The following is a 26,696-nucleotide window of genomic DNA, read 5'->3' as shown; positions in this document are numbered from 1 at the left end:
CAAATGGTAGCCAACCCAGCCTGGAAGAGATCTGTGCTCAGTAGGGGTGTGCCGATATATCGTCCCGCGGTATATCGCGATACGTTTTCGCGACGATATGTATCGTTTTGGAAAAAAAAAATATCGTTTTTGAAAAAAAAAATTTTTTTTTTTTTTTTTTTTTTTTTTTTTTACAATCATAATAATCAGGCATGCAAACGTCCCCGAAGTGAAAAGAGTGACAACATGTTTTTTTTTCGGGTCAGGTGTCATACTATTTGGATTCAAAACGGCTATTGTAGCTGAAAAGCTACAAGTTTGCATGTCTGAATAATGCAAAAACAGAATTATTTGTTTGCATTTTCTTTTTTTCTCCTCCATATATTTTCATAATAAAAAAAGTGCGTATCGTATCGTATCGAAATCGTATCGAAGTTGTGAGCCAAATATCGTATCGTATCGTTTGGTGAAATTAGTGTATCGGCACACCCCTAGTGCTCAGAGAAGCAAACTTTTCTAGTTTGACGTGTGTCAAATATTGTCCCACTTTCTCTAAGCGTTTTTAATTAGAGTGTTGTATAAATAAAACACAGGTTAAAGGACAAAGAGCAGAAGCATAGACAGATGATGAATGTGGTGAATATTTGTCTTTACGCTGTTCAAACATGCAGTGGAAAAAAAAGAGTCGATAGCAATTGTTCTAATAATGTTCATTGGGTTAATTTGTCACTGCTCCCTGGGACGAGTTGGGGCTTAACCCATTCAATCAGATTTCTTTGGCTATTGAATAATAGCAGATATACAAGCTCATGAGCTTGTATATCTGCTATTATTAAAAAAAAAAAACATGCAAATGTGTGCAAATCTTTGAATATATATATTTTTTAAAGCCAACATTTGTAACTCAAATCTTTGCGTCTGGGGGTCCCTGGAACAACATATTTTACAAATGTTCACTTTAAAAAATATACATTCAAAGAATTGCACACATTTTCATGATTAAGAAAAAATAGCAGATCTACGAGTGCCGCGCTATGAGCTTGTAGATCTGCTATTTTTGAACAGCCAAAGAAATCTTAAAATGACACAGGTGCGTTCCCGGAATTGAATGCGTTATAAGTATGACACTTCTGATTCCCAGACAGCCACTCTTACCATTCAGCCAAGGCCTCCCCATGTTCTCTCTGTGAGACTTTGCTTTAACCTGAAGGCTTGACCAATACCGTTCCCGCTTTATTCCTCCTCCTCCTCCTCCTCCTCTCCACCACCATCACCCCCACTCCCTCCCTCCGCCAATCTCGGCCCCGTACCCCCTTCCTCGCAACCCTGACAGCCAGCCAGCCAGACAAACAGGCCGATATAGACAGACAGACCAGGCAGAGAGACAAGGCAGGTCCCAGCGCAGTGAGGGGCCCCCCGGCTCTGATGGGCCCCCTCAGCGTGGCGTACTTAAAGATCACAACATAGTAGAGGGCCCTGGCATAGACCGTTTCAAAGGAAATCAAACATCCTCCTTTCCAAAAAAGGTCCACGGCGTCTCTACCGAGAGCAGTTGTAGCACTCTCTCTCTTTTTTTTGCTTTTACCTCCTCTCGGTCTCTCTCTATCTTTCTCTATCTTTCTCTCTCTTTCTCTCTCTTTCTCGTGCTACTTTCTTCCCGCTAGTCGTCTTTGCTGAACTCCCCCCCAACACACATACACACACACACATCCTTTAACCCATTCAATCCGGGAACGCATCTGTGTCATTTTAGATTTCTTTGGCTATTCAAAAGTAGCAGATATACAAGCTCATAGCGCGGCACCGAGTGCCACGCTATGATCTTGTATATCTGCTATTTTAGAAAAATCCTGTTTTTTTTTGGCAAATATTTGAATATATATTTTTGAAAGCAAACATTTGTTTTGCGTCAAATGTCTCTACAAATGTATTCATTTTTCAGAAAAACTATTGTTGCTACAAAATGATATGTTTATGGCCGCCAATCCCCATCAAAATATGTTGTTCCAGGAACCCCCCAGGAGCAAAGATGTGAGTTAAAAATGTTGTTTCAAATATATATACAGTATATGTATTCAACACAAATGTAGATCTGCAAACTTGTAGCGTGGCATTCTGTGAATTCTATGAACTTGTAGATCTGCTATTTTTGAATAGCCAAAGTATAAAAATAATGGTTACAGCTAAAATCTAAAATGACAGAGATGCGTTCCCGGATTGAATGAGTTAAAGATGGTTTGTGGGGCTAAAAGAGAAGAGAAAATATATAAAGACAGGAGATGTGTGTCTTTGCTGAAAGGTGTGAAGGAGACATCAGAAGGCTGTAATAGGTTATAGGGTCGTACACACAGAAATGAATACATTACGCACATAAATCTTCAGGTGCATTGACGACAGGGGATTAACGAATGCGCGAACACAGGAAAAAAAACGCACATGCACAGAGACAAAACCCTCCCACACTCAGCAGGAGACGTGGCCTTTTGTTTTTGCTTTATACGGTACAAATAGAAGTCAATAGCGGGCGTGAACTCCTCGGGCCAAAAGAGCATGCTCCTGTCAAGTTGCTCAGCCCCAAACACTGGACCCCCTGCTGCGTCGTAGGAGTTTGGTTCGTCATCCTTCATTCTGGTCTACAATACTCCGTCAGCCACTCAGAGAGACAGTGACACGTCGGCTGTTGTTGCCTCGTTTTAATCGTCGTGGCCGAAAGCCAGTTCCTGTCACTTCTTGGTTGAATGTCCTTTTTCTGGCCAGCATAGACTGAGGTCACTATGCTTACGTCCCAACGGTCTGTCGAATTGTCAACCAGGGCTGCGACTAACGATTATTTTATTAGATAATAAATCTTTGTGGATTATTTGATTGATCAATATGACTCGGATCATAAAATTACAGTCAAATAAGGCAATGCGGTACATAATCATGAAAAATGCTAGTTATCTGAACATCTTGAAATTGTCAAACACATGCTGTATATTTTCATTTTATAATGAGATAATGATGATGATGATGATAATATTATAATATAATACCATAATATAATGAAAGACAAGCATTCATTTGTTTAAAGTTGTAAACAGCATAATATGCTATTCATATGCTTTATTTGACATTTGTACATGATACATCACTAAAGTATTTACATTTTTCTTATAACTTTTCTGTGGAATGATTAATCGAGTATTTGGTTGATTGTTTCACTGCCATTGTCATCAGACTTTTGAAATGAATAAAATACCAATTATCCATCAGCTGTGCTGTGGACATTAACTACAATTGTCATTGTGGAACAGAGCAACTTTAGCAAATGCATCCACACGAAAACGGTGGAAAGAGGTCTTTCAAGAATTGACAGGTGAAGATTATCATAGAAACATAACACATTTCCATGTATTATAATGCACTTTTCAGCAAAGACAAGACATTTACACATCAAATCTCCCTTTCTGCCTTTTAGTTTTAGCTTAATGTTTTCCTCTTTGCTAAATCTTTATCCTTTTAACTATTTCTCTCCTAATAAGTTGTTTATTTTGTATTTGTTTTGTAAAGCGACTTTGGATACTATGAACAACGCTATATAAGTGTGATGTATTATTATTATTATTATTATTTTTAGAAACAAAAAAAATTGATACTGAGGATGTTCACAGAGAAGATCCGCACACTGTTTTGAAGCTAAAAAAAAATACTTTTATTTACTGGTGCAACGTTTGGACCCTTTTAGGTCTTCATCGGCAAATATTATGACTGAGGATGTTATCTATATATATTATACTGAGGATGTTGAAATAATATGGTGAACTGGGCACTCAGGGTGATGTTTTGGCGGTGTCTTGTTGCTTTGTTTAGTGGTAGGGCCAAGTGCCAACTGTCGTTTCCCTTCCATAAGAAGTCACTCTGCATGAGCATCACTGTCACCTCGGCCTCATATTGTCCATTTCATTTTTCACAGCTTTTCACGGCTCCATGTGTCAGAAACAAACTCTTCTCTCTCTCAGTTCACGCGGCAGTAGGAGTGTCAGTAATAACCGCTCACTAATACCGATACTCAGCCCTAGTGTACGGGAAGGGGAATAACCAAAACATGTTTGACCACTAAAATGTAAACAGTATTCCATTTTAAGTGAGGAAGAAAGCGAGTGAGAGTTGGACCAGGATGCTGTAGGGTGGAGAGAGATAGAGAGAGATAGAGAGAGAGAGATAGAGACGGAGTAATTCAGAGGGAGAAATGTATTTTGGGAGAAAGTGGGAGAAAGTGTCTAGGGGACAGATCTGTGGGCCGAGTCAGACATCACATCAGGCAACTGCAGGACTTGTTGTGTTTGCCAGAGGGCCCAAACCCCAGAACCCCCATATCCCCCCCTCCTCCTCTATCCCTGGATCTGGCAACCTGCGCCACTCCAACTCCAGCTGCCAGAGGCAAGGAGCGAGGGATGGAGGGGAAGAGACAGGGGAGTGGATGTAATGGAGAGGAGAGATGGACAGCCAAAAGACAGCCATGCCCCAACATCTGAATAGAAAGTTAAAAACAGAAGGGCAAGAGAAGTGTTCCGACACATGAAACTGAAGAGAATAGAAATAGAATAGGATAGGATAAACGAGAATAGAATACAATAGAATAGAGGAGAGTATAATATAATGAAATAGAATACAGTAGAATAGAAGAGAATATGGGTTGGGGTGGGGGATCATGCAGTTAAGTTGCAGGTGTTATTTAATTCATGCTTAGATTGTGTTTCTGATGTTTCTGGTTATTATACTGTAATTATTTTGTCTTTTCAAGGAACAGTCGTATTTGACTCACCTTAGGGAATATACTGACATTTTTTTTAAATAAAGAATAGAGTAGAATAGAAGAGAATAAAGGATAATGGAGGAGAAGTGGATAGATTAAAATAGAATGGAGGTGGATAGGATATATTTGAATTGAATTAATAGAGGAGATTGGGTGAAATGTTGGATCCACAGTCAGTAAGTGAGTGAGGGTAACTAGATAGCAAAGGCAGTTAGTATTTGACAGAAACAGAACCACCCCCTGCTGACTGTTGAAGGAAATTATCTTTAAAAAACTAAAAAAAATATCACTCCCACTGCAACCAAGAAATGTGACTACAGGTAGAATTTAGTGCCAGCTAAAGTGGCACAGTGCACTGTCAGCATTATTTATTTTTTCTTTAACACACACACACACACACACACACACACACACACACACACACACACACACACACACACACGCAGAGTACACGCAGAGTACACGCAGAGTACACACACACACACACACACACACACACACACACACACACACACACACACACACACACACACACACACACACACACACACACACACACTCACACACTCACACACACACACACACACACACACACACACACACACAGAGAGAGTACACATTATGCAAATACACATCCTGGCATTTGGAAACAGGAGGGAAGAAAACATTCTGTGACCCCACAAAATAAAAAAGAAGGAAAAGGGAAAAGAAAGGGAAAGGAAAAAAGCCAAGGCGCACAGCAAGGGAGTACTGAAGGAGCCGTGGTCATCATTATTTCAAGTGCATCTTCAGTAGCCCATTCACACTGTACAATCCTCAGTGTTAATGGAACTCCGAAGAGTGTACAAATGGAACACGCCACCATTTTGCTTACATTTGTCCGCTCTTCAGAGTTGCATAAATGCTGAGGATTTTACTGTGCAAATTGCATCCTCACCAGACACCAGTAGGAAGGAATCTGAACGAAGGTGCACGCACGCACGCACATGCACATGCACATGCACATGCACACTTTCTAATTTGTAATAATGCTGTAAAGTGTGTAATAATACATAATACCATTCTGTCATGTTTCTCTCACCCTATTTAATTTGTAATATGCACTAAGCCACATTTTATCTCTGGGACCCCAATCAACACTTTAAAATCCTCAGTGTTAATGTAACTCTCTGAGGGTGCAAATAACACTCTCTCTCTCTCTCTGAGTTATGGACCGATAAGTGTCCATTTGGTTCCTAACGATCAGTCATTTAGGTGGTGACCCCCTGGAACGTCCTCAAAGGGTCCTTGCGCTCCAGTTTGAGAATCAATGCAGTTACTCTGCAGTTATATGCTGTATTTATCATATTAGTGGAGGTTAACTATTTGCTGTTACACTTTACAGCCACTTGTTGATGTGAAATCTCCATGTGTTTCATAGTGAAAGAGAGCGGTCTTTCCACCTTGCAAAAGATGTCAACATCTAAGATACATACAAACTTCAAACAAGTTTTTTTTAATATATATATTTTTTTGGGGGGGCAAATTCACAGACCAGTGAGTTTGAGACAAAACTCATTGTCTCCATAAGCGTCTGGTCACTGGCCTGGCTTTGGAAAATTCACCTAGATAGTGATGACAAAAGACTTCCCGCAATTCCCCTCCCTCAAAAGCCACGGTGGAAGTGCCTCTGGGAAAGCCACTGTCTGAAATGCTTCAGTAAGGGCTGCTCACTGGCCACCAGGACAAATTTGAGTGTTTTGCTGCCCCGGGCTGCGAACAAGAATGTGTCTGCAGTCAAGTGCTCTGGTTAAAGTGACATTTCCTCTTGTTGCCTGTGTGTGTGGTGAGTCAACGCTGCAATCCTAACTGAGATTTGAACCCTGGCCCAATGTGTGGGAGACCGGATTTTTACCCCTCACTTGTCCAGGGGGAGATATTGCACTTATAAGCATCAGGCAGTACTACTTGTCAACCAGTAGGTGTCCTACCAAACACCAGGGTCAACATTTCTCAATAGAAGAGTAGGGAGGGAGACTACTAGTTATATTGTATTAACATTCTCTACCATACAAATGTGATAAAACATCATTGTAACTTCCTGATTGCAGCTTCAATTGCATAATGTTAGCACATGAATCCAATCTTTGTTAACATGATGGGGAGGGCAGGGGGGGTTCTATCACAAGTACTTATAGAACACAATGTTGTTGTTTGCCTTGACCTGTTTGTTTAGAACTTTCACTCCACACACACACACACACACACACACACACACACACACACACACACACACACACACACACACACACACACACACACACACACACACACACACACACACACACACAAGTGTAATACTCAGTCTCCCCCCTCCCCTCTCTGTCCTTTTTTCCCGCAGCTGAGAGAGACGGACGCCAACCTGGGCAAGAGCTCTCGCATCCTCACGGGCATGCTGAGAAGGTAAGAGGCAGGTAGGGGAGCTCTGTTTCTACTGCACCTCTATGGATGTACCGTGTGTGATTAACCACCCCTGTTCCGTACAACTGAGGCAACGCTATTTTTTATTTCATTCTAGAGCAGAGGGAGGGTTCGGTTCCATTCCCCTAAAGCAGTGATTCAAAACCTTTTTTTTTCTTGGAGCCCCCCCCTCTTATGTACCAAAGCTGAGACCCCCCACACGTGTGTGTGTTTTTCAGAAATGTTAACCACTTCAATCCTCTATATTCGTGTCCCATGAATAGCGGAAATGGCCAATCTACAAGGGTGAGCTTCCAAGTTGGAAAAAAAGCACGTTATGGTTTTGTGCAACATGTTTTGGACTGCCTCCAGAGTCCACACAGACAAGGCCTCACTGTGATCTTTGGTTGGGGAAATACTGCCCTAGAGCAGTGCTTCTCAATTCTGGGTCTCAACTCTGGGGGGCCCCCTCTTGTATGGTTCAGTTTTCCTTCTGACTAGGAGGTTAACTGCGTTCACCTGGTCGTCCTTGTCATTGGAGTGGTTTGACCTGGAGCGCCAGACGAATGCAATGAACTAACTTGGAGCTAAGAACCACCGAGTGTCTGTTTCTACATTGTTTTATGTCTGTGTGTCGAGGCCAGCGGATTTATAACATAATGTAAATTATAATATTTGCCATAGTCTATCTACACAGTATGTACAGCACCCTAAATCATGTTGATTCTTTACTCTGCCTTGAAATAGGCCCTGCAGTGCGGAAACATAGACGTGCTAGTCCAAACTTCACTTTGTTATATAATAATAAAGAGAGAAAGATAAACACATTTTGCTTCACACCTTTTTATACGTGTGTAGTAAGTCTAGTCCACAAGAAAAAAAGCAGCGCCTGAGCAGCACTACCTTGAATTTCTTGTTTTATTCCGTCTAATATCTCCGCAAACATTCACAACCATGCCATACCATGATGATCCCCGGAGTCACTAGAGTCTATCCGTGAATACCAATACCTCTGCACCATGCTCAGACGCTAGACGACATTCAGCCTAAATTACTCCCATCATGCCATGGGGTCGCTTCCCCGCAACAAATAAGCTTCAAGCTAAAAAACGCGCTGCATTGCATTTCAATTGTACCGTAGGCTTTAGAAGGCCTCGGCTGATCTCTGAAGGGCATAGGGTCTTCCCTCGGACTGGCTCGGTTGAGAATTGGAAGGCCTCGCTGCCGCAGCAATGTGAAGCACTTCTGCACACATTTACTGAAATTAGGGCCGCATGGGACTTGCAACTCTCGTTTTCGAAATGTATGCCCTTTATTTTGTTTCTGCTACAATTTACAGCACAGCTCAGCCCTGTTTCACACTTCATCGTACGACGGTGTTGAGTATAGCGAAAATAGCCGATCCACAAGCTCACAAAATGATGGCCTATAATGACTTGATGTGACGGTTCCACCAAAAATGCATTTGTTTCACACTTTGTGCGAGCCATCTGTTAATGGCAATCACACTTCCATTCAGAGCCCCCGTCCTTCTGATTTTAAAACAATACAATAAGCCATAAACAACAATGCCTCTGCAGAATAATTAACAGTATCTCTACCATTGTGTGGGCTCGCGCCACCATATAGGCGCAATGCACTTTTCTTTCTTTGCCCGTTGAGAACATTCTGAATTATTTTCTCGCATTCTTATAGCTCGCATTGTTGAAAAACGTTATTACGCTTTTGTCTCACGAATGACACGCGCGGAGTGAATGCTGCCTCTGTGTGTGCCGCACGGGACCTGTTTATGTCACAAACAATGCCACCACGGCCGCTCCGCAGAGACGGAGAGCGGTCCGGTGCCGTGATGCTTTAGAACAATGTTTTTTCTTATTTTTTTTAAAAAGATGAGCGCGTACCATACATGCCATTCCCTCAATCCTGTCCCTCGTAGTGTCCTCTTCTCCTAGCCCTTTATTTTCTCCAAGAAGTGCCTCCCCTCCCCTCCTCTTTTCTTCTCTTTTCTTCTTTCCTAGTATATGCACAAAGATGCCAGCCCCGGCGGGCACGCACATACACACTGGAGTGCACACGAATGGCTTTCTCACACACACATACACAGGCACGTCAATGTCTGTCGTATGTACCCGCCCCCCCCCCCCATACATAACACACAGACATACCCTACACAGCTTAATGTCTTGTCACATCTCCATTTTATAAAGTGCCTGTGAGCCTACTCCTGAACCGTGACACCATGGTTTTGTTTTTCTCCCTCTCTGTCTTTCTGTCTCTCTCTCCCTCTCTTTTTTTCCTCCTCTGTCCATTCCTCTGCTCCCGCCATCGCCCCCACTGTGGATTTTGATTAAGAGTAATATGTAAATGACACCGGCTAAATGTAAAATCCCGGGGCCGGGAAGGAAGTGCCAATTGAAATAGATGCTTCAGTGCCCATGGACAATTTGGAGGGGCTGCTCACATGGGGGGGGGCGGCCGGCGTTTTTTTTTACTACGGCAAAGAGCAGAGCGCCCGGGCAGAGGGGGCCCTGTGATGCCGACTGTAACCAATATTTCTGCATATGTCTCCATTTTGTCAAGTCTGATTAGAGGGGAGTGGAGTGAGGGGGGGGAGAGGGCAAATCGCCCGGCGTGACACCCAGAGCTGTCCAGAAATCATTCATCATCCTCACCCCTCCCCACCCACCCCACCCTTCTCCATCACGCGCCTCCTTCACCTCCACCCCCCACCCCACCCCCCCGCAAAGTAAATAACACGCTTATTTCAATATTATATTATCATATTAGTATTAAAGTTCAGCTGTCACCTAATGGGACGACTTAATCAGACGTAGCATTTTAAGAGAGCGAGCCGCCACTCCCCTGTGCTGCCCCCTCCCCTGCCCCCCGCCTCTCGACGGGTCTCCATACCACCTCCTCCGGTTAGCGGGGCCCCCCGCTCAAATCAGGATTTATGAGGGCTTTCCGAAAGCAAGAAGGGCCCCCGTCTTGGAAAAGCGAGCCCCCTTTCCACTCGTCGCCGTGTGCCTTTCTGCATGACGGGAGCGCCGATACATATGCGCGCGCGCGCATATACACACACATACACACAGACAACCCCACCTCCTTCTTTCTTTTGCAGGGGAAAAAAAAGAAATCTTTTTACTCGCCGTTTGAATAAAAGAAAGTGTGTTTTTTGTTGTATGCGTACGGATTCGGGGCGTCAACTCTGAAGTCATTTATAACCAGTGGGTGGGTTGGGGGGGAGCAGACAGACAAAAGAGTACCAAGGGATGGTTCCACGGTTCCATCATATTTCACTTCTATGGGAGGGTGTGGGGGGGGGGTGTCCTCCCCTCCCTGCTCAGCAATTCATCCCCATTTCTGTATTCATTTCATTATATGCTCTCCTGGTCTTCACGCTTTTGATTAATAGTATATTTGTATCCTCTGTCAAGGCAATTGGAGGCCGTTTTAGTTGTTGATTTTATTTATTCCTGTTTGAGGTGGTGGTGCCCGGGCGGGGGGGGGGGGGCTTTGGGTGTCTTTCGTTATTCTCTCACTTGTTTGCACAGCTTCTGTGCAGCACTTTGTATTTTAAGTCCACTAGCAGCGTGTGGAAGACAAATGAAGGCAGTAAGGTAGAACTATCTGTCGCCCTGTGTACTGAAACCTCAACAGATGTTTCGGTCCATGCTCGCTCACCTTCCGGCTTTAATGGACCGTGCGTCTTTTGTATTGTTTGTTGAGTTGTTTTCAGTAAACACACGGCGCACGCGGCTGTAAACTCCTGCTGCACACACAGACCTTCATTTGAATGCAACAGGTCACTGAAATGGACAGCTTTTTTTCCCGTACGGTTTGAGGAATTCAAATAACACACAGCCCCCTGCTTCATTTACGTGATTAAATTAACTAACATGACTTTTTTAAGTTGATGTTATGCAGCTTAACTTCTGGCCTAGAATCATTTCGTGTGTGTGTGTGTATGTGTGTGAGAGATTTTTTGGGGGATTATATCAATTGTGAGATATTTGAGACAGGGTACAAGAGTTCTCCTAGACATAAGCACATTAGGCCTTGGTGATGTGCTCTCTGTTTCAAAGCAATCCAATCTGTTCACAGTTTGTGAGAACAGGGCGCATCGTGTCATCGTTGCACATCCCTCCTCCGCTCATCTCTACTTGATCCAAAAAAGGTCTCCCATCAGGGTGGCTATCATCCCAGCCAAGCAACAATTAGACACTCATTAAGCTAGCTGCCACAATGTAAGCTTATATATATTTTTAACAGTCTTACCCAGGCTTGCCCAAAATAGGGACACCAGAGTTAATGTGGTCAAAAAGTTGTTACTTTGAAATGATTCCATACTATTTTGATGTGGATGAGGGTACATTATCTTAAAGAGACCCCATGTAGGCTCTGTCAAGTGTCTGCGGTTAAGGAGTTAAGAAACTGGCCACCCTAAATTGTCTTCCCCCCTGCTCCGCCACAGCAGCACGCCTCAGTTATTCTGCGAACATCCCTGATCTAGCGGCGGGCTTCCGGAAGCATCCGCCCACTGTAAATTATTCATCCCATCATCTGAAGTCCTCAGGGTTTTAATTATCTTGTCATGGTCACACTGATCTCATTAAGGTTTAATAGTGACGCCCATTAAAGGAAATCATAATATTATTAAAAGTCATAATATCAATGCTACTAATTATGATTACAATTGACTACTTAGAATTGATGCTTTCTTAAAATAGGGGGTTTAGACGGCACCCCTCCACAGGCGGGGGGGAAGACACCCACTACTGCAGCGAGGGTTCATCAGTTCCAATCAGATTTACTCTCACTCACATACTTAACCAGATCTATTCAAATAGAGAAGACAATTACATTGTGAATGTAAGTGAGAGAAGATTTGGGACAATCTAGAATTCCAGCGCTTCAATTTCTTGCACTGGAGTTTGGTTATATACTCTATGCTTGTTGTGTAACCACTTAAACCATGTTTACTTTGTTGACTGGAGTCCCCCAGGGGTCTATGCTTGGTACCCTCCTAGTTTCCCTCTACACCAAATCTCTTTGGTGAAAATGCTCACTCTGAGTATGACATCAGTGTGTGTTGATCTCCATCTGTATTTGCCTCCATATCCGGTATGTGCATTCGACTTTGATGGTGGGATTTCACGTCATCTAGGGTTGAATACGCTAGATATTTACTCAAGAGGTTAGAGTGAGCGACTTCACTTACTCCATATTTGGACATAACTGTCAACCCGGTACACCATAGATGGGCATGGTGGACGTGGAGCTCCTTATATGGATCCTTATTATGATTTGTTTGAGTCTAATGTCATGCTATCACAGTCGGCATGACACGTCCATATTTGGGTTTAGCTGAAGTGGAAACTATATTTGGTCTATATATATATATATATATATATATATATATATATATATATATATATATATGTGTGTGTGTCTGAGTCATAATGAACTCTATATATGGTTTTGTCTGAGAGCCCATCGGGTCCCCAAGAGCCGTGGTTGTCCAGCGGCCGACCGTCGTTCGACCCATTAGGCAATTTTAATATAGGATTTGTAAAAAAACAACAACAACCTTTAAATAAAACAAATACAAAAAAATAGTAGATCTACAAGCTCACAACATGACATGATGCATGCATGCTTGTTGTATGAAGAAGTACTGTACGGCTTAAGGGGTTAAGAAAATGTCCCAGCCCCCTCCGTTTTTTTTTTTTTTTTACAAACGGAACCTTGGGTCTACTCCTAGTGCTGGTCTGAGCTGTGGACTTGCCCTGGCGGTAACGCTTGAGGTGTGGATAGCCATGCTTGATTAGAGAGAAGCCTTTGATTTGGCCTTCCATTAGCACCGTGTCCGTGGCGTTTCTGACACCGCGGCCCCTCACACTGGATACAAGACGGCCCTGTGTGTGACATTGACCCAGCTGAAGCCAAGCCTAGCATAAGAACTCCCCGCTGCTACACGGCGACCATCTCAAGCAAAGCATCTCTCTCTCCCCCCCGCTTGCCCACCGCAGTCAGAATGACATGCAGCTCCAGACCCAGTTAGGACCACTGGGGCTCCGGGCAGCTCCCTGGAAAAAGGAGCGGGGAGGGGGGTGTGTGGAGGGGAGGGGGGGAGGGGTGTTCACGACGAAGGGCAATGAAGGATGGAGGACGATGAGAGGGGGCAGTTGAGGAGCAGTTTTTTTTTTCTTTCGAGGGTGCGGTGGTGGTTGGTTGTGGGGGTTGTCTGCTATCGCTGGCGGCTGATCCCGCATGCAGGTGGTCGAGTCAGTCGCCAGGCAGATCAAAAAGTCAAGGCCCCGGGTGGACCTCCCTTTGAAATGGGAATGGGGCCGAGATATCAGACAGAAAACATAAGCAAGCACCCCGGCCCGCAGAAGGGCTCCATATTCATGGCGGGGACTGGCAGGAGGAGGAGCAGGCGGCAGACAGGCAGATCGGGCCGATGCAGCAGCCCTCAGAGCCCACACTCACCCTGGACACTGATTAAGAGATCAGCCCCTGGGCTTGGCCACGCATGCCACCGCAGTTAGCTTAGCTAGCTAGCTAGAACAGTCACACTATCATAAACACGCTAACAGCCTTACTTGAGACAGTGTGTCCTGGCCAGTCATACTAATGTCTAGCCTGGTTCCAGACGAATCTGCCAAAATTGCATGCACTTTAACTTGCATGCACTTTAGCCCTCGGCAGATTAGGTCTGGCCCCCCTCCATAGAGAATTTATTTCTCTCCCGCAGAGGTTGTGCGGGACCAACCAGCGCCCAGTATTCAAATGTGGGCGGGCTTATCAACAAGGAAGCACTGCTCTGATTGGTTCGTACAAGGAAGCACTGCTCTGATTGGTTTAAGTCTAACCAATAGAGTCCGTTTGGATCTTTTTGTAACCGCCCCTTGGAAAAAAGTCTATCGTTGATAGGGACCAGACTAATATCCACGCAGTGTGTCGTGTGATATTGTCTGGCCACGCGAGGCTAACTAATGTCTGTTGAAATAATTGGACTCAGTAGCTATGCGCCAAATAGTGCTACAACCTAGCTCCCTCGTCACATAACACGGCACACGAATGTCTGTACGCTGGTGACCTTTCCACCTCTTAATACCACACAAAATGACACCTTTCTCATGGCTTCTGAGCACAAGTAGCTGACACTGTGTAACACTCCTATTATCAGAGTTACTTGTAGAAGGCTGTGTCTTCCCCAGTCTTGTTTAAACTACTGAACTCTTCTTTATAGCTAAATCAAAAGCAGACTGGTCTCCCTATGCTGTTTGATTCGGTGCAGAGCAGCGCTGAGTGGAGAATTGTGACTAGGTCTTGCAAGAGGGTTGGGGGGGGGGGGGGGGGGTGGGGGGGGTAGTAAGTGTGTCTGTTTTTGCCTGTTTGCCACTTCCATTACACTTGACGTTTGTAAACAATGTCAGGAGGGAAGAGATAAAAGGGGGGGCTTCTAATACTGCAAACATGTCCACATTTTCAGCAGTTTGCCCCTAGTATTGGCTTATATCCTCTATCTCTCTGTCTGTCTGTCTGTCTGTCTGTCTGTCTGTCTGTCTGTCTGTCTGTCTGTCTGTCTGTCTCTCTCTCTCTCTCTCTCTCTCTCTCTCTCTCTCTCTCTCTCTCTCTCTCTCTCTCTCCCTCTCTCTTGTCTCTCTTTGAGTCTGGAATATTAACTACTGAGAAATGTAGGTCATATAATTAATGGAATTCAGCTACGGCAGTGGGATGCAAATGGATGGGAGTCTTGGGGCCCTCTTGAAGTCTTGTTGTTGGAGTCAAACAAAAAGATTAGATTTTCTTATCTAATTGAAGCTGAAAGACAGAACAAATTATACTTCAATCTGTTTTTCTTTTCCTCGTCCCCCTCTCCTTCTTTTCCCCTACTTTTTCCCCTAAAAAACGTGTAGGCCTATAGCCCTTTTTTTTCCTTCTTTCTTTTTAATCGACGAGATCATTATCACGGGAGAGGGCGAGGTGGAGCACAGGCCCTCTCTCCAACCCATATCCACTCCTACACACACACACACACACACACACACACACACACACACACACACACACACACACACACACACACACACACACACACTCACACACATGCAAAGGCATGCACATGCATACATGTATGCATGCTGCTACTTACTCATGTTATACTTTATTTTCTCCAACTTCAGTGTGTGCGCGCGCACACACACACACACACACACACACACACACACACACACACACACACACACACACACACACACACACACACACACACACACACACACACAGGGTAGCATGGTTTCCTTTTCGGGTGCACGAGGAGGTCAGCTTGGCTACTGAATCCTCAACGCCCTCCTGCGCTTGCTGCTGGCCATAAGGAAGTATAGCTCCCTTTGGAGACCCTCATAAAAATGACTCCTACACTGCGCTGTGTGCACATGACTCCTTCCATTCCAATGACCCCCCACGAGAAACCTCGGCACCTCTAATATGTATGTATGGCCCTCGCCATTCTGGTCAGTTTATGGTGTAAATAAGTCATCGTTCAAGTCAAGTCATGGAGCCATGTGCAAGGCTCTGCCCAGCAACAATACGGCTGAGTTACTGATGATACAATTTATTTATTTATTATTTTTATTTATAGAGTACTTATTATAACAGAGTTCCAAAGTGCTTCACATAAAACTGTGTGCAAGAACAGTGTGGTGTGAAATACATACATTAATAGAATCAAACAAATGTAATGTATAAAAAAACGAGCATTAACGAGATCGAAAGGAAACCAAACCTCTGTCCTTATACCCGCTCAATCAGGCACGGAAAAACTCTCGATGGGAAAAGAAAGTATAGAAAAGGATTCGGAGGATTCAGTAGCGAAGCTGACCTCCACATGCACCCGAAAAGGAAACCATGCCGTGTCGCTCTGATCTCCTCTTCGTCATGTTGCCGCCATGGTTAATTCCACTTAATACTTTTCTACATTTTGTACTCTGTTCTGTCCACGTCGCCATTTATTCAGCCTGGCATGATATCCCCCCCTTTTTTTTTTTGCTAAATTATGGCTTCATCCCCCCTAGGCCATTCATATCACTGGTCATTCCTGCTACTGCTAAGGAAAATTCATGTTTTTATTTATTATTATTATTATTTATGTTTTTTACACCTCTGCCTGGCAACAGAGCTGCCTTTAACCCATTCCTACATTGCAAAATCCTGAGTTTCAGTTTAACTCTGAGAGAATGGGACCAGTAAGGGTACACATTGAGGAGACTGTGTGTGTGTGTGTGTGTGTGTGTGTGTGTGTGTGTGTGTGTGTGTGTGTGTGTGTAAGGCTGAGTTCATTGTATCTGTGACCTGACATGCCAAGTTCTGTCGTCTATACTCTATACCCTTTTAAACGTGCAGCTATTTGCTGGGAAAATCATGCCCTGTTTTGAAAATCTTAGGAATCTTTGGAAAATTCTAGGAATCTAGAAGCCTCCCTCGTCATTCGACCAATCAGTGCACCCATGCGTCTTATGTTGTTTCATTCTTTTGTTTAGTTTTTTCATGGCGGCGAGGGACCTCACTCACCGTCGACCGCGTCTGCCGTCCACGAGCCGCATGCACCCGTAGGTCAACCCTCGTGGTTGACAGAATTGTATGGTCGTACGCCCTCTGAAACCACGGCAGATCTTTGGAAAGAAGAACTTCTGCTTTTATCCCATGAAGACCTGAGGCCAATTCTACGAAGGCCTTCTAAACCAGTAGTTCTTTCAAGATTTTTCCAAAAATGTAAAAGAAATAGCAGATGTACAAGCTCGCAGCGCGGCACGAAAGTGACGTGCTGTGAGCTTGTATGTCTGCTATTTTTGAACATTTTTGGGAAAATCTAAAGATGCTTTCCCGGTTTTAATGGGTTATATACCCAGAGAAATGGACACTGGTCTAAGAAATACAACACAAAGAAATAGGCAGAAACCTTGCATCTCCATATGTTTTCAACTTTTCACGTTTGTTATCGTAAATGAATGCCTTGCTGAGTTGTAGGGAGTGTCGAGCAAAAGTAGCTAGATTCGGTGATCTACAAACTCACTTGCGTTGTGAGCTTGTAGATCTACTATTTTCACTATTCTTTTGGAAGGTTTTGGCAGTGAGAATGTTAGAGAGGGTTTTATAAATATTTAACCAATGAAAAGTATTGACAAGATTAACAAGTGACTAAATAATAACTACATTGGGTTTTTAATTTCCTGAAAAGTAACGGATTTGGACATAATAATACCTTTATATAGCGTTTTTCTAGGTTCTCAAAGTTGCTTTACAGAAACGTGATAAATACAACTTTATTAGGAAGAACTACAGTAGTTACATACGAGGTTTCCGGCCGTCGGCTGATGCACTGCAGTGAACCGTCTAGAGATGCCTCTCATATAGTGGCAGACAACATCTTGTCCACAGGAGGCCCTGTCAAAGCCCATGAACTGCTTTTGATACTGAATTACCTATTTGCTTTTATTTATTTAGCTCTTGAAATCATTTATTTTTCTTCTTTGAGATGATTTCTTCTTTTCTATTCTTTTGGTGAGGGGAGAAAATGGCTCCACTTTAATCTCTCAAGGTTTCCCTCAGTCTGTCTTGAGATGCAGGAGGATACTTTTTATTGATGCTTTTGCTGTGTGCACTTAAGTGTGTGTGTGTGTGTGTGTGTGTGTGTGTGTGTGTGTGTGTGTGTGTGTGTGTGTGTGTGTGTGCGCGTGTGCCTGTGTGCCTGTGTGCAGTACGTGTGGCTACAGCTGCAGCTGGGACAATGACAGGCTGAGCCTCAGCCTCATTACTCGCTGCTCCCGAGCCAAACAAGCACCACTGCCACCTCTCTGTCTTTCTCTTTCTCTCTCTTTTTTCCCCCTCTGTCTCTTTTCTCTCTCCCTCTCTCTCTCTCTCTCTCTCTCTCTCTCTCTCTTTCTCTCTTCCTCCACCTTGCCCATTAGAGAGTGCTGATGGGACATTTTTTTCCCCCTGCAGAAAGGAAGACACAAACAAGCGTGGGCTGCAGAGGAAGGGGTTGTTGACAAGGGCAAAGACGTGCTGTTGTTTTATATAAGGGATGCATTTGTCTGTTGAGGAATGACTCGCATAACTGGGCCGGCAAAGGCCTTTTTCTCTTTTCTACATTTCTCTCTCTCTCTCTCTCTCTCTCCATTATAGAGCCTGCGCTTGGCTTTTGTTTTGATACCTCATAGGCCAATTACAATCCCGGTGGAATTGTAATTATTTCAAATGCAGCGTTGACAAGTCCTCCGATGTGTTTTTTTTTATTCTTCCCCATCTTCGATTCATCCACAGATGTCAGGACTTGAGAAAAGGCAGTCAACTTCACTGAAGATGGATAGAAATCCAACGGCCCTCCGAAATGCATCTTATAGCCCAAAACGTTCTCTTGCGGCAACGAAAGCATGACGAGTCAAAACCGCAGAGCGACTCAACTGCAGCGTGAAACCCCACCACATCAGCACTTATTACCCATCCATCAACCAAACGCTTCAACAAAGACTCCTTTGCGGCCTCACATTTCCAAACCACCGCGGGGTCAACCAGCTATGACATTGAGGTGATGCTCGGTTTGACCTTTTTCTCTCTCCGTTCCGTCCTGGTTGAAGCGGCATGTTTTTTTTTTTTGTTCACCTTCTACCCCCCGCCCCCCCTCCACCACCACCACCACCACTCCTTTAACCTCGACAGACCACGGTTCTGACGAGCCTGACTGGAGATCAGTGGTTCTCGTCTTCCCTTGAAGTGGCTCCAGGTGTCACTCCAAGGGTACCCGCCCCTGTTTGATCTGCCGTCGAGCGGCTGTCGGGGGGGGCTGCGGCGCCCTGTGATTCCCTCTGTCACGGGAGGGCGGGGGTGGGGGGGGGAACGAGACGCTCGTGTCAAAAAAAAAAAAGTTCCGCCGCTACTTTTTGAGTGACGGCGAGGTATATACGTGAGAGAGGATAGTGGGAGCCCTGTGGCGGCTTGTATTGACAGTGGTCGTGAGAGTGTTCGGGGGGAGTGGAGTTGATTTGAGTGTTGTGCGGAGGTGGATTTCATCGGCTACGACAAGTAGCAGTCCAAACGATGACCCCCCCCCCCCCCCCCCCAAAAAAAAAAACAAGTGAGGAGAGAGAACAAAATATAGACGTCTGAAGATGAAACCGGGCCGTTTTTCCACTGATCACAAAACAAAAGCAGACAAACATAACGCTCACCCTCTCAAACATTCTCTGATACGGTCCAAAGGAGGTCCCCTGTTTTTTTTTCCCTCAAGGGAAGAAACTAAAGAAACGGCACAGTCGTGCGAGACAAACGAAACGCGAGAAATTCTGTGGATATATCTGTGTGGCAGACCCAGACGTGTGTATATTTTCTTCCTTTCATTTTATCACATCCTTCCTTTTGTGTTTTTTTGTGTGTGTGTGTGTGTGTGTTTCTATATTCCTCCCATCTAATGCTGTGTGCTTCTGCTGAAATTACAGGTGAGATCCCATCCTGTGGCAGGGCCTGCCTTTTCGTCTCGGGGAGAGCGAGGGAAGTACGGGAGGGGTGGCAGTTGGAGAGGGAAATAAAGAGAGAGAGAGGGAAAAAGAGATTCAGACTTTGTGGTGCAGCTGTGTTGTTTTCGGAGCCCACTCTTCCCTTTGTGTGTCTGGCGATAACTTATTCAGCGCAGGGCCATTCATCCAGGGGTTGAGCGCGGGCGTCCGTCAAGACGGGAAAATAATGAGGCGACAGCAGCACAGAGGATAGCGCTCTCTCTCCCCCTCTCTCTCTCTCTCCCTCTCTCTCTCTCTCTCTCTCTCTCTCTCTCTGCCTAGGTCACACCCCTCCCCTCCTACTCCCATACCACCCCCCCCACACCCACCCCCTGCAAGCATCCTATTATCAGCCGATTTAAATAGATAATAGAGGCCCTTCTTCTGGGCATTTTGAAGCAATTAGAACCTATCACACTATCTCTCCGCAGACTGTCATTGCCTCCCAGCATGCCATTGTACGTGCACTATGCATGTCCGCGTGTTCTAATGCAACAGCTTGCCTGCAAGAATGCGGAACGCCACACCACGGTATCGGTGGTTGACGGAAGAAATTAGAGTGAATTTGTTTCCTGTACAGTATCTTTTTTTTTGCGTGACTATGCGCCCACTCGTGCATGTCAGGCAGCGTGCCACCTCTCCCGGCCGTGCCAGGACATGGCATTCCTGCACCATGCCAAGTTGCTCTTGGGCTGCACCGTCTGCCAGATCAGTGCGAGCAACTGGCCAAAGACCTAGATGCCGTCCCTGCACTTTTCCATAGATCTCTGTGCAAGTCCTCCTCTCTCAGTATTCCTGTACAGTCTGCTCTGGTGGCTGGAAAGAGACTGTAAAAAAACAGTACTCTTGAACTGCAGTGTTTCACATCATCGCTGTTGGGCAGAAACCTTTGCATCTCCAGAATACCCTATTTTATACTTAAGTGTATGACACTGTTGCGCAAAGTAGCAAAAATAACCAATCTTCTATTTTTTTTTGCAATTTCATTCTTTTGACATAATGACATGCCCAAAATAGGGATGCCACGTTTTAAAGTGGTTATGTCTGTCTGTGGGTTTTATAAACTGATGAAAAGTTTTAACAAGATCTTATGACTAAATAATAACTACATTGGATTATTGGAACACAGGTTATTTTTCCATTTTTCCTGGAAAACGTTACGGTTTTGGAAATGTTTGCACAACAGCGATGACATTGTTTTCAGCTTACACACTGCTCAGCCATAAAATAATGTATAATCAATCTGAATACATCCTACAGCCCAGTCTGCTGCTGTAGATGAGCTTTTATTCTCAGCAGTGACATTCTCTGCACAGTGCGTCATTCTTTTTGAACAATCTGTCAATATGGCTGTATGGCTGTTTTTGTTTGTGTATTGATAGATGGTTGGAGTTCAGTCTTTTGTGTTGTTGTGTTTTCCCCCTCTCAGATCACTCTTTGGCAGAGTGCAAGGGCTTGAAATATTTATAAATATATAAATATTTTTTCTTTCTTTATATTGTTCCTTTTGGAGGCCGTCAGTCATATATTACTATGCCTCTGTCTGTCTGTCTGTCTGTCTGTCTGTCACATCTTCAGACATCCTTACAGACCCCCAGGTTGCTCAGATAAGAGAGGCAGTGTGTTGTTGGCATAAAAGACACCCTTTCTTTTACAATGGCTAAAACATTCCATCGTACAATATATAAACAAATGTGTGAACTGTAGCTATGTGACTAAGTGTCTTAGTAAAGTGTTGGACCACCCACAAGCCACCATAACAGCTTAAATTTGCCTTGTCATAGATATTTCAAGTTTCTGGAACTCTACTGGAGGGATTCTAACAGACGATATTCCCTCATTTGGCGTTTTGATGATGGTGGTGGAGAAACATACTAACATACTATGTGGGTTGACATCTGGTAACTGTGAAGGCTATAGCATATGTTTCACATAATTGTCATAATCGAACCATTCAGTGACCTTCCCATGCCCTGTGGAATGGGGGCATTGTCATCCTTGAAGGATTGTCCTCCCATCAGGATAGAATTCAAGATGATCACTCACTCACTAACTTTGTATTAGTGACCATTTCCTTTAAACCTTACATTTTACTGGCATGGTTTGGGTCCATCTTTTCCCTTAAAGTTTAAGGGAAAAGATGGACCCAGACCGTGCCAGTAAAATGCCACCCACAGTATAACAGAGCCACCAGATCCGCTCACTGCAGGGTTCAAACATTCAGGCCGGTACTGTTCCCTTTCACTCGGCCACTTGTCAAGAATTTGGTGAAAGATGACTCATCTAACCAGATCACTTTTTAGCACATCTCTGTAGACCACTGCCTATGTTTTTTACACCACTGACCTTTTAAATGTGCATTTGTCTTTGTAAGAGGGAATTATGCACCGCGATCATCCCTCTCTATGTACTGTAGTTGTCAATGAACTGTTCGTGCTGACTGTCGGATCACATCCTGCATTGACATTTGCTATTCTGTTTTTCCTTACGTATCGCACTAACGCACAAGCATCACAGTCATCGAATGTGCGCTTTCCACCACAATTTCCGACCCTACTTACTGATGTCTTTCCCATAGATCGAAAAGCTGACTAAAGCTGTCACTGTAGTCACTGTTCCTATTGAAAAACCAAGGCAGTTGAGCAGTCTTTGTGACTGAAGCCCCTGTCATCCTTGCCCCAGTAACGAACCCTCTTTCCTAGTCACTTAGATCTTTTTCTCTCGCCGTCTTGATCCAAAATCAAGGTCAACAGGGCGTGCTCAGTTTTCTATACATGCCACAAAGCATGATAGTATGGGAATTGCTTAATTGTATCATGCAGTAACCCTATATGGAAGCATCAGCATTTACTTTTTCCCCACTCATTTATTCAGGTTTTCCCTATAATTTGTTGTTCTCTCTCTCTCTCTCTCTCTCTCTCTCTCTCTCTCTCTCTCTCTCTCTCTCTCTCTCTCCCTCTTTGTGTATATGTATATATATATATATATATATATATATATATATATATATATATATATATATATATATATATAAACTACTTCAAATGAGTTTCAGCTCACTTTTCTCAGCTTCCAACCTTGAACCTTTTTATATATTTTTTTATACATTCCAGCCATTGGATGGAAAGAAATAGACAGATACTTTCACCTTAGCCATCTGTCGCTTTGGAGGGCATTCAGAGATATTGTAGAGCACACGTTTTGACAAACACTACAGGAAACAATACTTTGAAAAGATCTTAATCGCCCATATCTTGCTGTTGAATCAGCAGCCGCCCAAAGATCCAGTCTCGATATTTTTATTTTCATTTTGTTGAATTCTTTCTTTTGTGTTTCATGAAAAAGAAATGTCTGATTGAATCTAAGAAAGGAAGGCAAAGATTTCTTTCTTGTTGTCAGCGTGTCTCTCCGTCATTAAACTTGGGCCAAAGGTGTCACCACTCCAATTCCCTCTGATAGTCCTTGAAGTATTATGTTTCATCTTCATTATCAATCGCCTCTATTAAAGAAATAAGTAAATATCATACGCCTCTGATGGCATATTGTACTATATCGAAAACTTGAACTCTGCAGACAACATAAAGTGTCTACAGTACCATAGCTGATTTGTAATGGTCGCTTGGCAGTAGTAAATCACTCTAAAGTGTTGTGGGGGGTCTGTGCCCCCATTCAGCACGGTCGTTGACCCTTTAAGGAATGACTGATGTCCACACAAAGGACCCATCATTTTATGCTGCTGCGCCTGTAAGCTACGGTTCTCATGTATGTCAGCCTTGCCTTGCATTCAGTCCTAGCTCTGAGAGTACAGAGCTGATGTAGGACTCCGGGTGCAACAGTTAAATTGAACTAATCCTTTTCATTGATTATAATAAAATGATAAAATAATCGACAATAATCGAAACAGAAGTTTTGTTTAAAAATGATGTCCAATGACGTGAGCTTGTAGGTCGACTATTTTCAGTATTTTATTACTACATCATTGTACTATGTAGTATTAAGTAAGGCTTAAGAGGTTAGTCAGACTAATGGAATCAAAATCAATCAGATTTTTTTCACATGGTTTCATTGATACAAAAAATATTATTCAATTCATCAAGAAAGTAATCGATTGCATCATTGTGAAGAAAAGAATCGATAGTTTGAACACTCTCACACATACAAAGGGATGAGTTAACACAGACGATGTTACAGTGAAGATACTATAAGCCCTTTGAAAATACCAGAAAGACAACAACCATTCCTTATGAGCACACTACTCTCTCACTCACACACAGAGCCCTGTCTCTTGCCAAGGCCAGGGGCTTTTATCTTGAGTCTTTGTAATACTTGTTGGTATTATTTTCACAGACACCACCCCTTCTTCCCCTGACTTCATATCTTATCATTCCTCCAATTAATTGTTGCATTTTAATTGAATCCCCAAACTTTGGAGAGCGGCCCGTGTCACTCGCTTATCTTTGACTTTCTCTCTTTCATGCAGCCTTGAGCGGCAGTATCTGAGAGACTGTTCTTTGTCATGTACCTACAGCTTTGTCTGGATTTTGTCCGAGAGAAATCTTGTTTTATTCCGCACGTGGGGATTTATTTAATGGATCATATAACGGCGTCAATGCATTTCATTGACTAGTACATAAACATAGAGAATGTTCCTGTTTTTACTGTTTTTTTAATGAAAAAAACTCATTCATTCACTGAACGAATGGTCTATATCTATGTACAATATGTCCTTTTAACCCTATTAACATTTAGATAATGTGAGGGTTTATGTCGTGTTGTCGAGTTGTGGAGAAGTTTTTGAGCAGAGTATTACGATGTTTGTCTAATATCCAAACTACTATCCAATGCATTATAACCGAATGCGTCTTATTGTCAGATTGTGGGAGTGGACATTTTCCGTGAGCACCACAAAGTGCTGTGATTGTAGTGCAGTGATGTCTACTCTGAATACCTTCATCATTAGCGTTGGCAGACCTTCTAAATGACTCGGGCATGACCACTGAGAGAGATGCTGTGTGTTTGGGTGGGAGTGAGGGGCCCGGGGGGGGGTTACGGTTAAGAAGAATGAAGATTGAATTATGGGAATAAGCCGACCTAAAACACTATATTTCTCTGTCCACGACACTGACACAGGCAATTCACAACAGAGTTTGTTTTGTCGGAGCGGCGCGTTCCAGCGATAGCAATGGCAGGCCGCTGACTCATAATGGCCCTCTCTCTGACTGATTGGTGCTTAGTGATGTGGAGAAGAAGGCCTTTTTCATGGTAGTGGCCTCAAACCATCGTCTGTTGCAGCCAAAAGCATAAGGACAAGGCAGAGTTGCATTGGAACCATGGTAGCCTGCGTAACCTTGATCAATGGGGAAAACACCAGGGAGGGCCGATGCCCGTGCAGTCCAGTTTTAGCCCCGAGGATCAGAGGAAGTCAACTAGATGTTGTATAATTAGACGGCATGTAATTCATCCTTAAGAGACCGTTAGGCAGCCGGTGGCTCGCCGTCCACTCTGAAACATCTTGCTCAAGATTGAGCTGGAATCTTTTTTAACTCGTCAGTCGCGGCATTCACACGGGTTTGACGAGAACCGAGTGTATTCCTGCATGTATTAACCCATTCAATCCGGGAACGCATCGTGTCATTTTAGAGTGAGTGGCGCGCTACAAGCTTGTAGATCTGCTATTTTTGAAAAATGTTGAACATTTGTGCAAATCTTTGAATACATATATATATTTAAACAACATTTTTAACTCAAATCATTGCGTCTGGGGGTCCCTGGAACAACATGTTTTGATGGGGGTCGGACATTTGTAGAATTTATTTGAGTTAAAGATGTTCGCTTGAAAAAAAAGAATTGCACAAATCTTCAAGATTCTTCAAAAATAGCCAAAGAAATCTAAAATGACACAGGTGCGTTCCCGGTCTTAATGGGTTATAAACAGCGTACCTCGATACCCTGCTGATCTGACCGGTGTTGTGAAGGAAGCGTGGCCTGTCACATACCCTGCCCAAGAGATTGGCCAATTGCAAGTCCACATCCAGGCCCCAGGCTCTGGTTGGCTTTCTCTGTCGGGGAGGGAACCTGTAATGACAGGTTCCATGCTGCCCGTGGCTTGCGGCCCGCTGCACTGTTTGTTTGGAGAGTGGTGCTCGGCGGTAAAGTGGCGGCCCAGCTGGCAGCAGCCGCGCTGCCCCCTTGGCCCGACGGCTGGGGCTTGTTTTGGCCCACACCAGCCAGGCTAGACTGGCAGGCCATGAGGGTAGGGAGGAAGAGACGGAGGGGCAGGCCGGGTGGTGGTGGTGGCGGCGGGGTGGGGAGCTTGTTGGCAGAGCACCACGGTGCTAGCCGAGGCCCGCTGCCAGCTGGAGCCAGCACGTCCCTCCGCTCAACCCAAGCCCCCCGTCCCACCCCACCCCACCCACCGCCGACCCTCGTGTCTCCGTGGCGACAAGGGGCTCAGTTTGCACCTGGAGGGTCAACATCACCCCGTTGCGACCTGTCCCAGTCCGAGCAGCCTTCCTCTTCGCAGGCCCACGCTACACTAATTGGAAACTACATCACTCCCCTTTTCAAGGCTGGCTAGTCCAATATTGACATTAATCACTTTAACCCTGGCGTCCCTCTTTTGGGCATGCCATTACAGGCATCGCTGTATCGCAACATGTTGTGAGCTTGTAGATCAGCTATTTGTTAAAAAAAATAAAAAGAAGAAAAGAATGTGGGGGGGGAGAAAAAAGAATTCTTACATTTCTTGGATTTTGTTTTTTTTACATTTTTGAAAAAGAAAAAAAAGGTGATTTTTGTTTTTATTGAAATTAGGGGTTAACCACCAAACCTTATATATTTAATTGACCAAGGTCCCCCAGGGGTCTGTACTTTTTTATTCTATTTTGATCTGCTATTTTCGCATATTATGATATGGC

At 44.1% G+C, this 26,696-nt stretch overlaps 1 protein-coding gene across 2 annotated transcripts in view; it reads left to right on the top strand.

Moving 5' to 3' along the window:
- vti1a (vesicle transport through interaction with t-SNAREs 1A) overlaps positions 1 to 26,696 on the top strand; it is a 185,151-nt gene that overhangs the window by 125,187 nt on the left and 33,268 nt on the right. The window contains exon 7 of one of the 2 annotated variants that reach the window (XM_084078710.1): positions 7,158 to 7,219. In XM_084078710.1, the coding sequence (XP_083934836.1) occupies positions 7,158 to 7,219 (62 nt within the window). Of the gene's footprint in view, positions 1 to 7,157; positions 7,231 to 26,696 lie in introns of both variants that reach the window. The other variant, XM_084078711.1, reaches the window with a different exon arrangement.

Source organism: Gymnoscopelus microlampas, assembly GCF_963454915.1.
Source record: "Gymnoscopelus microlampas genome assembly, chromosome: 14".
NCBI classification, from domain to species: Eukaryota; Metazoa; Chordata; class Actinopteri; order Myctophiformes; family Myctophidae; genus Gymnoscopelus; species Gymnoscopelus microlampas.
Note: the sequence above shows the minus strand (reverse complement) of the source record. Positions and strands in the feature narration are given on the sequence as shown.